The sequence below is a fragment of the Rhipicephalus microplus genome, chromosome 3, assembly GCF_043290135.1.
Source record: "Rhipicephalus microplus isolate Deutch F79 chromosome 3, USDA_Rmic, whole genome shotgun sequence".
In the NCBI taxonomy this organism is placed as follows: Eukaryota; Metazoa; Arthropoda; class Arachnida; order Ixodida; family Ixodidae; genus Rhipicephalus; species Rhipicephalus microplus.
In genome coordinates, this window is record NC_134702.1 from 269,449,002 (window position 1) to 269,463,037 (window position 14,036).

Here is a 14,036-nt window from a genome sequence, read left to right on the forward strand (position 1 = left end):
CTGTAGTGTTCGGGTGCTATGACCGGTTTACGATTTGCACTTGTCCTCCTGTTTAACCAGCTGAGCAACCCAGTTCAAACAGTAATTACTATTATCCTGCCACAGTTAATTACTATTATCCTTTAGCATCAGTCCACCTTCAGCATAAATAAAGAACCGTAGAACTTGGTTGCATGAAAGTTTCATTAGGTTGCATAAAAGTTGCGCGGACGCATTAGGAATCAATGTCCTTCTACGCTGTTTGTGAGTAAATTGTACGGTCTGGTATATTTAAAGAGCACTTTAGGAATAAGCGCATTTTCATTAAATAATATACATTCACCACTGCGCACCGCTTGCAGCATACGCATCACCAACTTCCCTTGGCGCTGTAACTGCAGGTTGGAATAAAGCCATCAAGGCAAAAAGAAAGTAGAACCAGGAAAGAAATATGTACACTAGAAACACTCACTCACGACTTAACGGTCATCGCACATGTTAACAAACATATATAAAATGTGGGTGCATCCCACATGTTACAATAAGGTACAAAAAGACTAACAACCGAGGCTTGTGTTTACACTTGATTAATAAAGTCAAGTTTCTTGTGTTGTAGTGATAGTGAAGGTTAATTGACTTGGAACAACGTACCATGTTCTTTTATGATACATCTCCAAGATTTCCCCCGTGGTCTGGTTAGGGTGACTGCGCGAAATTACCAGGCCTTCAAGGACGAAATTTCTTTTGTGTATCTGAAAATGCAAGGTGAGATGAGATCGCTTGATTCAGATAATTTCGATACTCTCTGAGGTGCGTGCTGGTACATCAATCAGTCTTATCGATGCATATATGTGGACACAAGAGGAATTCGGTTTGCAACTCTTGCTCAACAATTGAACGAGCAATTGGCATGCCTTTTACGTACTTTTCTTTGCCTACTGCAGATCCCTGCGACCTTTTGCACTCTACGGAAAAAATGTTACTAAGCTTATGGTGCAAAAAGCACAACACTCGCCTCGTATCGCTTCCCAACCTTCTTTCAGACTGTGCAAAAGGTATGCATAAAATAACTGCAATATTCCTAGTTTCTTAGTGAGTGGAGGTCGTTCAAAGTGACCTTTGTTTGCAATGGGAATTAGCTGTTCACAAACTGATGCAATATGATATAGGCAGGACCATGCGCCTTCTTGCAGCTGGAAACTATTGCTCATGTAATGTGCCCAAGCTTTTTTGTTTTGTTTTTCTTCGCCAAGCGTAAGTATTTTTTCATCATTATTTCTCATCAAACAGTATTTGAAGATGCTGACGCGAAATTCTATAGTGGTCTCACTCAATGCAGAACATATTACCAGCAAACATGCGCCGCAGAGGCACTTAAGCACCTTATGAAAAAAACGGCAAATGATCAGAGCAAGGTGCCTCGCACGTGAATCCTAGATATATGCCTTCGTCATTAAACACGTTTAGAGTGTGTTTACCTTTTTTTTTTTTTCAGTGTTATTTGTCCATAAAAATTAAAAAATTCTAAAGCTCTAACACTTCTTCTCTGCAGTCTTGTGTCAACGGCACAATCAAACTGCGATGTTATTAAAAGCCATAGCACTTTATGAGCAGTTAATTGTTGAATAACTATGCCTTCAACGTTCCAGCTCACATTCCTCACGATAGCATGTTTCCACCACATGTACAGTAATACCTCGTTAACTCGAAGCTGTTAAAACCAAATAATAATTGTAGATACAGTCGAGCCTGCTTATAACGAACCTGAGACTGACGCGGCATTCGTTCGCTGTATCCCGAAGTTCGTAGTAAATGAAACAACACAGCTTTTAAAAAGTTGCGAGTGAAAACACAAACTTTTCTTGCCCCCCAAAAAATCCTTGATGCACGTGTTTCGAAGAGCAGAAGCGACAAGGGCGGTCTCTAGTTTATTTTAAACAGCAGCGCGCTTGTTCGCCGACGCTCGTGGCATAAGCTGCATGAGGGACTGGCTCCAAAGTTTCGTCGTTCTTGCCACGTACTTCATTCACCATACCCTGTTCCGTCCGCGGCTCCGCGGTGTCGGCATCATCATCGGCTGTAATGAAACTGTCGCGACAGATGTTCCACCCGCTCTCCCATGTTGGAGTCGATGGCGCGCTGCCACAAGTCGCCGCCGAAGTGATCCTGTTCGAAAGCTTCGGGCTCGACATCGGGCCCGACGTCAACGAAGTCGGCCTCGCGAGAACAGTTTCGTGCGTGGACTCATTGCATACCAGGACGCCCGAAGCGGCAAGTTGGTTGCCAGGTCGTCAACAACTATGAGCCAGTGCTCTGCAACACGGCACCTAACGAGTGGATTGCGCTCAAGCCAAGCGGTCACACTTTCAACGTTTTGTTGAGCAACAGGAAAAAGCGTGCAAATCCTCCCGTCTGCCATCCTGATCACACACCACACCAAGAGCGAGCAAGACTCGCACACGCGACACACATGCCAAAACACGTGGAACAGCTCTGGGCCCGTTTCTAGTCAGAAAACGAAACTAACTAGAGCCAGCGTGGCTGGCGTCGCGGAGCGGTGAAGATGGGCAAAGGGGTTGGGATCAAGAGAGGAGAGCAGATTTGCCAGAGAAGGAGGGCAGTAAGTTGCGATAGAGTGAAGAGAAGGGAGGACATGGCGGGAGGGCGACCTTGAAAACCAAAACACGCGGGAAGGAGGTAAGTTGGGTATCTTGCTTGAAAGGTCCGCGAAACGCTCAACTCACACGTAGAAGAACTTGAAAAAGTGCCTCAACGCATCACTCGCCCGTAGAAAAACTCGAAATAGTGCCTCTGCGCGCAGAAGTCAAAGCATGGCCGCCTGGAAAGGAACGCGCGGCGTTGTTCAAAGAATTGGCGGTTGTGGTCAAAAAATTGTTTTGTTGCACCGGCGAGTGTGCATGGCCTCACGAACTTCGATATTTCGCGATTCGTTCCGCGCAAATCAGCAGCCGTTTTCACGCTTCCGCACGCGTGTGGAGGGCATGCTGAGCCTAGTGCGAAGTGAGCGAGAACAGGTCCTAAACAAAAAACGAATGGCAAATTATCAGAGTCGGTGGGGTAGCGTATGCGCGTGCACTAGACGCGGACGATCGGATACAGTGGGGGGCCGACGATGTTGGCAAATGGTCTGGTCACTCCAGGCCGGCGACGCCAACGACAGTACCAGCGATCAAAAACAGAGGGGATGGCCAATGAGTCTTTGAAAGATCAGTGGCAGTGTGAAAACACGGGCCTCGTCTGGCGATGCGGGGTGCTCAGAGTAGAGGGGGGGGGGGGGGGGGCAAAGCACAGAGGGGTACGTAACAAAGTGGTTGGGGAGAGCAGCAACTACATGGGTGCAGAAACAGTGTCGGCGTTTAACAATAAGAATGTATGGGCACCTCGCCCATGCCAGATCGGTGGTGGAAAGTAGTTTCCCGGAAAGTTGGCTGAGCGCCGACCCTATTCGCTGTAACCGATCGGTGGCCCTTGGAGACATTCGTTGTAAGTGTGATTTTGTGCCATTGAACCAATGTATGTTTTCACGGTCACGCGGATATTGTTTGTTCTAAGCGAAAGTTCGTTTTAAGGGGAGGTGCTACTGAAAAAAGTTTTTTTTTATTTCATGACCCAGCTCCTTGAAATTTTAGATGTTAGTAAAGCTTGCAGTGCTAATTTCATAACTGCAGTTATTTTTTTGATAGCTATAGTAGTTCCGGAGTTACTACAACTTTGATACCAAAATATAGGGTTTTTTGTGCACATAACAAAGCTTACTAAACATTTTCACACAGAATCGTAAAACGGCTCATTCTGCTGCACTTGAGCAGTACAATACAGAAAAGTACTTCAAATAGGAAATTTATTTGCTACATTTAAAAAAAAAATTGAAAGTACTAAATACATATTTTGCATCTTTCTATCAGTGTATCAAGTTGTGTAACAAAAAATCTGTGATGTATATTGCAACCTGAAGTAAATACTTGTATTCTAGAGTGGCTGATTAAGCTCTGTGCAAAATTTCATCAAGATAGGACTATTTTATGCGTAAAAAAGATTGTGCACAATATGAGAGAATTACCGCAAAATGGAAATTGAGAAAAATGCATTTGAAAGGTGTGAATATTGATACATAACAGCCGCTAAACACGGCTGCATGAAAGAGGAGGACGAAGTGGGTTTTCGTTCGTTTGATGCTTGTCTGGTGCCATCTTGCTCGTCGAGTTCTGTGCGCTGTAAATAGATCATTAAACAAGTTACTCGTAACATTATTGGTGGAGGTGGACGACCCCCATACCTCGATGGAGACGCGCAGCGGTCGCACCATCGGCGACCTTTCAACTGCTTCGACTGCTGGTACTTCCTCTACGCCGCCCTCATCAGTCCAAGCCACCACCTACGTCACATTCCCGCACCTCCGGGATCCCTGCACTTTCTCCGGTGATGGTACGATCGATCTTGACACCTGGCTGTACCGGTACGAGCGCGTCAGTGCTATTCACCGCTGGGATCCCACGCTCATGCCAACGTGCTTTTCTACCTGGATGGCACTCCCGGAACATGGTTTGAAAGCCCCGGAGCCGACATAACGAGCTGGGATCTCTTCAAAGAAAAGATACGTGACCTGTTTGGCGATTCATCTGGTCGTCAGCTCGCTGCAAAGAAGGCTCTTGCAACACGGGCCCAGTCTTCTACCGAATCGTACGTCTCCTACATTCTTGACGTCTTGGCCCTTTGTTCCAAGGCCGACCAGTGTAAGACGAAAAGGTTAACCACGTCTTGAAAGGCATTGCTGACGATGCTTTCAACCTGCTGGTATTTAACAACGTCTCGAGCATCGACACAATCCTTAAAGAATGCCGACGTCTCGAACAAGCTAAAGCCCGCCGCGTAGCCCAAAGCATCGTGCGCCTTCCGAACACAGCGGCCACTTCTTCATGTGACGACGCCTTCCTCCAGGCCCCTCGATGTGGCAACCTTACACGCATCATTCGTCGAGAGGTCGAGGCAGCACAACCGGTAGCCACGCCATTACCGACGCCTGCGCCTTCCCCGACCACGATCTCTTTAATACAGGCGGTCGTTCATCAAGAGCTGTCGAATGTCGGCCTACATCCTGTTCCTACCGTATACTCTGGTGAGCCTTCTTATCGTACCCCTTCTGCGCCTCGCATACAACGCAATCCGTCCGAATGGCGTACTCTTGATGACAGGCCCATATGTTTTAACTGTCGACGCATTGGTCATATCGCTCGTCACTGCCGCAGCCGCTGGGCTCCACCGTCCCATTATGCACTTCAGTATCACGCCACTTCGGCTCGCCAGTCGTCCCCATCACTTTCTCCATCAACGCCGACCACATTTTCCGCTCCTACAGCACCTCTGAGCAGACCTTGCTACGACCGGTCACCGTCCCCTGCTCGTCGTCAGTCCCGGTCGCAGCACCTATTCGCAGCACCTCCGACCAGAAAACTAGGCCGTGCAGCTTCTGGAGGTGGAGCTGCGTTGACGACCTTCCTAAGAAATCCTCGATTAACGTTAACAACGAACCAGAACCTTTTGGACGTTACTGTCGACAATATTCGTGTCAGTGCATTCATAGATACTGGCGCGCATGTATCCATTATGAGTGCTAACCTTCGCCGCCGACTTAGAAAAGTTGTCACGCCCGCCCTCAACCGAGCTGTACGAGTCGCCGATGGAGGAACTGCCGCAATTCTTGGCATGTGCTCTGCGCGAGTGTCCATTGGGGAGAGAAGCACCGTCGTTCTTTTCGCCGTTATCGAACATTGCCCTCATAAACTCATTCTCGGTATGGATTTTCTAGCCACGCACTTTGCCCTCATAGACTGTTCAGCTGCTTCTCTCCATCTCGATTTACCTCTCTTTTCCGACCCGACCAGCCCACCGCAAACCAGCCTTTGCTGCATTGATTTCACGCGCCTCCCTCCTAACTCTGTCACACGTCGACTTATCCTCCACGCCGCCAGTACCTGATGGTGATTACATGGTGGCCCCGAATCCTGCCGGGATGCTTACGCATGGGGATGCTGTGCCGCATATGATTCTGACGATTACGAGAAACCGCACCTTCCTTCCACTGGTCAACTTTTCACTCACCACCCAAGTTCTGCCACAGGGTATCTCCCTGGCCAAAGTTACCGCTCTCCAAGATGACCATGTCGAGCCCTTCAGAGTTGACGATTGCTGCAGCTCAGTCAGTGGTTCCACTCCATCACGTTCTTGGGGCGCCGACATCGAGCGAATGGTGTCATCGGACCTCACGTCTGAGCAAGCTGCAGCGCTTTGCCACGTTCTTGAGGGCTATCGTAGCATTTTCGACTTTTCCAGCAACTCTTTAGGCCAAATGACCATTGTCACCCATCGCATAAATACTGGCCATGCAACTCCCATTCACCGACGCCCCTACCGTGTGTCTGTGTCGGAGCGTGCAATATTACAACATGAAGTCGGCAAAATGCTTGCGAAAAACATTATCGAGCCTTTATGCAGCCCCTGGGCTTCTCCAGTCGTCCTTGTTAAAAAGAAAGATGGAACATGGCGCTTTTGTGTCGATTACCGTCACCTTAACAAAATTACCAAAAAAGACGTTTATCCTTTACCTCGCATCGACGACGCCCTCGACTGCCTGTACGGTGCCACTTATTTTTCAACTATTGACCTTCGGTCAGGGTACTGGCAGATAGCCGTCGACGAGGTGGACCGTGAGAAGACCGCATTCATCACTCCTGATGGTCTTTATCAGTTTAAGGTGATGCCCTTTGGTCTCTGCAATGCACCAGCCACATTTGAAAGAATGACGGACTCATTGCTCCAAGGGTTGAAATGGTCCACCTGCTTGTGTTACCTTGACGATGTTATTGTCTCTTTATTAATTTTTTATTTATTTCAATACCCTAAAGGCCCAATTGGGCATTACATAGGGGGGGATTTAAGTGAATACATACATTTCAAGCAACATGAACGGAAAACAGAATACCAAAAAGTAACAATAAAAAGGAAACAGCGAGCAAATCGAATCACAGCATCAAGTCAAGTACGTTCACAAACATTAATCGAGTACATATTCATTAGTACAATAATAATGAAAACACTTAAGAAAATTACATCGAAGAACACTGAATAAGTATCGGGAGCAAAAACAGCAGACGAAACGAGGGCAATCAGACACAGGTCAGCCATGTTTTTCACTATGCAAATAGCCCTGAAGCATGGAGTTAAATATGGAAGGATCTGTAATTTCGGCGATGTTAGGTGGAAGAGAATTCCACTTGATTATGCATAATGATAGTGGCGAATTCTGAAACTTCTTGGTCCTAGCAAAAATGGGGGCCATCTTGTGCGCATGATCAAGGCGGGGTGAAGTATGAGGGGCTGGAAAGATATGAGACTGAGCGAAGGATGAGTTGCCCACATTCGACTCGCATCTTGATCGTTTGTCAGCTATTCTGGACGTTTTTCGTCGAGCCGGACTCCAGCTTAACGCCTCCAAGTGCCACTTCGCTCGTCGTCAAATTTCCATGCTCGGTCACCTTGTCGATGCCCAAGGCGTGCGTCCAGACCCAGAGAAAATTCGTGCAGTCACGAACTTTCCCGTTCCAAGGTCCACAAAAGATGTCCGCAGTTTTGTGGGGTTGTGCTCATATTTCAGACGCTTTGTTAAGGACTTTGCGACCATTGCACACCCCCTGAGAGACCTCTTGAAGAAAAACTCCTCGTTTATCTGGGGCCGTGACCGAGCGTCGTTTTCGAAACTTACGACACTGCTTACAGCGTTACCAATCTTGGCTCACTTTGATCTATTAGCCCCAACCGAGGTTCACAGGGACGCCAGTGGACACGGCATAGGAGCTGTGCTATTCCAGCAACAACGGGGACACGACCGTGTTATAGCATACGCAAGTCGACTGCTATCTGCAGCCGAGCGCAACTATTCCATCACGGAGCACGAGTGCCTCGCCCTTGTATGGGCAGTCGCCAAGTTTCGTCCATACCTGTACGGGCGCTCATTCCGTGTTGTCACGGATCATCACGCGCTCTGCTGGCTAGCCTCCCTGAAGCACCCCACGGGACGTCTCGCTCGTTGGGCTCTACGCCTTCAAGAGTACACATTCTCTGTAATGTACAAAACAGGGCGATTACATCAGGATGCGGATTGTTTATCCCGCTACCCTGTTAACGAAGCAACCGATACTGACGCTATCACAGACGTTTTTTCCGTGTCGCAGCTGTTGAACATTGACGAAGAGCAACGTCGAGATGCTTTTTACGAGCCGTCATTGACAAACTGGAGTCAACGCCTCGCGACCCGTCCCTACGGATGTTTTTGGTGAAAGACGAGATCCTATATCGCCGTAACCTTGATTCCTTCGGATCAGACTTACTTCCTGTCATCCCAGTGCACCTGCGTTCCACTGTCCTGCATCAACTTCATGACGCTCCCATGACGGGCCATTTGGGCGTTTCTCGCACATACGATCGGGTACGACGTCGGTTTATTTGGCCTGGACTTGCCCGCTCTGTTCGCCGCTATGTCGCCGCTTGTGAGCCCTGTCAGGGTCGCAAAACGGCGTCTGCCCTCCCAGCCGGCTACCTTCGGCCGATCGACGTTCCCAACGAGCCTTTCTTTCGAGGTCTCGACCTGTTGGGCCCTTTTCCACTCTCCACAGCCGGAAATAAATGGATTGCTGTTGCCACGGACTACGCGACGCGGTACGCAATCACACGAGCACTCCCAACCAGCTGCGCTACCGACGTTGCGGACTTTCTGCTGTACGACATAATATTAGTGCACGGTGCTCCCCGTCAACTTCTCATCGACCGTGGCCGCACGTTCTCATCAGCTGTCGTTCATGAAATCCTGAGGTCTTGCCATACTAAGCACAAATTTACCACTTCGTACCATCCCCAGTCAAATGGCCTCACGGAGCGCCTTAACAGGACCCTAGCTGATATGCTTGCCTAATACGTTGCGCCAGACCACCATGATTGGGACATTCATTTGCCATATGTGACGTTCGCCTACAATTCATCTCGTCACAACACTGCCGGCTATTTGCCCTTCTAATATGGCCGGGACCCAACTCTACCCTTAGACACTTTGCTACCTGCGGCCACTGAATATGCTGGGGAAGCCATTGCTCGCGCCGACCACGCGCGCCAAGTCGCCCGTAACCGTCTACAAGCTTCACAGGCCCGCCAACAACAGCTCTACAATTCTCACCATAGGGACGTGCACTTTTCTCCGGGTTCTCTCGTGCTCCTCTGGTCACCTACTCGGCGTGTGGGACTGTCTGAAAAACTGTTGTCGCCCTACACTGGACCATTCCGTATCGTTCGCCAAGTGACAGACGTCACGTACGAGATTGTTCCGACCGATCCAACAAAGTCATCGTCAGCTCCGAGCGACACCGTTCACGTGGCTCGGCTAAAGCCCCATTACCCACCTTCGACATCATCTGCGTAAATTTAACACCGGGACGGTGCTTCTACCGCCTGGGGTTATGATACATAACAGCCTCTAAACACGGCTGCATGAAAGAGGAGGACGAAGTGGGTTTTCATTTGATGCTTGTCTGGCGCCTTCTTGCTTGTCGAGTTCAGTGCGCTGTAAATAGATCATTAAACAAGTTACTCGTAACATTATGTTTGCTCATGATTACACAGTGCGATTTGCACAAAACTTGGTGATATCATAGAAGGGACACAGCTAGAGCACCTAAAATTGTCCTGCTCCATATGTGGATCCTTCTCGCCGCTTGAGAAGGGAGTCATCAAGGCTTGCTTTCTTTGCCACGTTCCGCCGATGAGCCCTTGCCTCGGCTGTTTCACACGCAGACATTCTTTCGATTCTCCTCTGGTCGCGTGATTGGCCCAGGGTGATCAGTTGATCTGTGGGACTACACCAAGCTCCTCTAGCACGTGTTCAAAGCTTAAACGTCCTTTATTGAACCACAGCACGGCCATAGACACGGCGCTCTTCTCGGCCGTCACTCACTCTGTTCAATGTATCAGGTGCTGATCGGGCTCATGGCAGCGGCGGCGACGTATGCTACACCCGTGGCATTTCGACCGATCGACACATGGCCAGCGGCTCTTGGCATTCCACAAGCGACTACGCATGATCTACTAGATTCACCAAGCACCTCGGAGCGGTGCCATCTGCGCATCGAAACGAGCTGGATGACAAAGCATCGTGGTACGCTTCCGGATCCGCCTACTGCTGGCTACAAAAGGGAGCCCCTGAACCAATGCCCACTGGGACACGGCGCTCTTCTCGGCCGTCACTCACTCTGTTCAATGTATCAGGTGCTGATCGGGCTCATGGCAGCGGCGGCGACGTATGCTACACCCGTGGCATTTCGACCGATCGACACATGGCCAGCGGCTCTTGGCATTCCACAAGCGACTACGCATGATCTACTAGATTCACCAAGCACCTCGGAGCGGTGCCATCTGCGCATCGAAACGAGCTGGATGACAAAGCATCGTGGTACGCTTCCGGATCCGCCTACTGCTGGCTACAAAAGGGAGCCCCTGAACCAATGCCCACTGGGACACGGCGCTCTTCTCGGCCGTCACTCACTCTGTTCAATGTATCAGGTTAGTTATTTATGCCGTTGTAATTGCTTTAGAAGCAGTGATGACATGCTTCTTAGAGTGTCGTGTCCCATTAACGGTAAATGGCTTATCTGGACGTGCTATGCTGTTTCTCGCGAGTGTATGGCTGCCGCATTGAATTGGTCTGTCTTGGAGGGTTACGATGTGGCCTCTCAGTCATTACTACTCTTGGCTGGTGACATAGAACAAAACCCTGGCCCTATGTCTGTGCCTGAGCGAGAACAGATAAGTAAAATCGAAGAAATGCTAAAGGTGCTACAGTCAGGGCAGGTAACCGTGTTGGAAAAGCTGTCGGGCATTGCTAAAACTCAGGATGAGCTTCGGAAAAAGCTGGACGACGTGATTACTAAAACTAATGTAATTGAAAAGCGCCTTACTACACTAGAGGAAACAGAAAAGAAGTTCGCTGACAAACTAGACGACTTAGAAAACAGAAGCCGGAGAACAAACTTGGTATTCTTTGGAATACCAGATAGTCATCCAAAGGAAACTTGGGAAGAATCCGAAAATCTAGTTAAGTCTGTCTGTACGGATGTATTAAAGCTGGAAAATATAGCAATAGAAAGGGCTCATCGTCTCGGGGCCTACAAAACAGAAAGAATTCGTCCAATAATTGCTAGCTTTTCAGGATCGAAATCAAGAGAATCTGTTCTGCGAAATGCATACAGATTCAAGGGGACGTCATACAGCGTATCAGAAGACTTCAGCAAGGCAGTTCAAGAAAAACGCCGGCAGCTTTGGAAGTACAGTAAAGAAAAACAGCTCGACAAGAAAAATCGTGTACATTTAAGTTACGATAAGCTGGTAATCAATGGACAAGCATTTGCCTGGGATACTGACATGCACCAACCAGTTCCTCTTCGGGCGCATGCTCAGATATTGGGGCGGAAATGACATGATCATTCTAGCTTAAGAACAAATGGGAAATATACCATCACAAAAAGCTTTACACCAGTATTGTTGGTGGTCAATTGTCGAAGCCTAAAAAACAAAACTGATGAGTTTACAATCTTACTTGAAACGGTGAAAGCGCAAATCGTTATGGGTACCGAATCATGGCTTGACGACACAGTATTGGATGTAGAAATATTTCCGCCAGGTTTTACAGTGTACCGTAAAGATAGAAACAGGCACGGTGGTGGCGTGTTTCTTTTAATTTCAAGTAGCCTTGCCAGCGAAGAAGTTGTTTTTGATAATGAAACTGAATCAGTATGGTGCCGCGTCCAATTTCCCCAGGGAAACAACATCGTTTTTGGATCATTTTACCGCCCACCTGACCACAACAATGAATCTTTGATTCAACTTTCCGACATACTATCACAAATATCTCACTGCGTAATACTGGGAGGGGATTTCAATCTGCCCGATATGAAATGGGATTCCGACTGTGTAGCCCCACAAAAAAATCGAAATTGTTCTGCCTTTTCAGAACTAATGAGTGTCTATGGGCTACAACAATATGTGAACGAACCAACTCGGATTAACGCTTTACTAGATCTTTTACTAAGCAATGACGAAAATGTTATTGTTCACACAAACGTATGTCCAGGAATTAGTGATCATAGTTGCGTTGTTGCAGAGTTAAACGTTTCTAGAATACCTGCGTGTAAGCAAACCCCTCGAAATGTTTTCATGTACGACAGAGGGGACTTTAATGCCATTTCCGAAGAGCTGGTCTTGTATTATCCCACTTTTTTATGCATATCGGAGTCATGCGGCATGGATGAATTGTGGCAAATTTTCCGTGACAAGGTTACAGAGCTGGTGAATATGTACGTACCTCAGAGGTGTCTAAGATGCAGAAAGAGGCACAAACCCTGGTTCAACTCTGAGATACGCAAACTTGTTAGAAAAGCAGCGAATGCCCATAAAAGGTTTCTTAAAAAGAGAACAGCACTAAATAAAACAAAGCTCAAAAGTGTAAACAAAGAGCTTAAGTTAAAACTAAAACAGGCAAAGCGTGTCTTCTTTGACAAGCTAAACACAGACTTGAAGTGTAATCCAAAATTCTTTTGGAAGTATGTCAAGAGCAACAGAAAAGACGACACAGCTATCCCTGACCTTTTAACCCAGGAAAAAACTATAACGGATGACTTGGAGAAAGCTGAAGCATTTAACGCCTATTTTCAGTCAGTGTTTTCAAAAAGAACTGAACACTCTCCAATGCTACCTCCAAAAAATATTGGTAATGAAATGGCGGAAATTGAAATCGATTACGCTGGTTTGGATAGTCTGCTGCGTACTCTGGACACCTCTAAGGCTACAGGGCCTGACGGTATATCATCTCATGTACTTAAAAAGTGTCACGTTATTATTGCACAATATTTATGCATAATGTACAAGTTGTCTCTAGACACCGGCGTTATTCCAAGGGATTGGAAAACAGCCAATGTGGTTCCTGTACATAAGGCAGGAAGCAAAAAACATGTACAAAATTATCGTCCCATATCCTTAATTTCAACCTGTTGCAAATTATTAGAACATGTTATTTATAGCGCATTGTTCAAATATCTCGAATCTACTCATTTTTTTGCCCGCTCCCAGCATGGATTTCGGCAGGGTCGTTCATGCGTCACGCAACTAACTGAATTTCAGCATGACGTACTGACTGCGCTTGACCGTAACAACATTGTTGATGCATTATTTCTCGATTTTCGCAAGGCATTTGATACGGTCCCACATAATCTGTTAGATATTAAACTGGCTTCACTGAATATTAATGCTAAGCTGCAAACCTGGCTACGGAATTACTTAAGTGGTCGTAAACAGTGTGTTGTTTTAAATTCTAAAACGTCTTCATATGTAAACGTGACTTCAGGCGTGCCACAAGGTAGCGTTCTAGGTCCGCTGTTATTTTTGGTTTATATAAATGATATAGCATATAACATAAAATCTTGCATAAAATTATTCGCAGACGATTGCATCATCTACCGTCACATTACTTCAATCACAGACACTGAACTATTGCAAGATGACTTAAACACGGTAACACATTGGTGCTCCACGTGGAATATGTGCTTAAATATCTCGAAGTGCAACCACATCAGCTTTGCAAAGAACATTTCAAAAATCCAGTGCACATACAGTATTAATGGCGAGGCAGTCAAAAAGGTGCCCGAGTGTAAATATTTAGGAATTTACTTGACAGAATCGTTCCATTGGAACAGACACATAGACCAAATGATCTCAAAGGCTAGTAGAACGTTGTTTTTTATTCGTAGAAACTTTCACTGTGCAACAAAAGAAGTGAAAGAAACTCTTTACTTCCTTCTTGTCAGGTCTATACTTGAATATGCTTGTGTTATCTGGGACCCGGCTCAAAAGTATCTTGCAAAAACAATAGAAAAAGTCCAAAACCAGGCAGCCCGTTTCGTCAGCAACAACTACGACCCATTCGCTAGTATGTCAGAAATAAA

The 14,036-nt window shown here is 47.1% G+C and overlaps 2 protein-coding genes and 1 long non-coding RNA gene across 3 annotated transcripts in view; 2 read left to right on the top strand and 1 right to left on the bottom strand.

Annotated features, from left to right (window-relative positions):
* Nucleotides 1-14,036, bottom strand: part of LOC142804260 (uncharacterized) — a 376,481-nt gene that overhangs the window by 291,261 nt on the left and 71,184 nt on the right. The gene's annotated exons all lie outside the window — the stretch shown is intronic.
* Nucleotides 1-14,036, top strand: part of LOC119168072 (protein RCC2) — a 103,607-nt gene that overhangs the window by 5,305 nt on the left and 84,266 nt on the right. The window lies entirely within an intron of this gene.
* Nucleotides 9,976-12,785, top strand: LOC142804259 (uncharacterized). The gene has a single exon (XM_075891007.1). It carries the CDS (start codon nt 10,006-10,008, stop codon nt 11,512-11,514), a length of 1,509 nt encoding a protein of 502 aa, XP_075747122.1. The 5' UTR covers nt 9,976-10,005; the 3' UTR covers nt 11,515-12,785.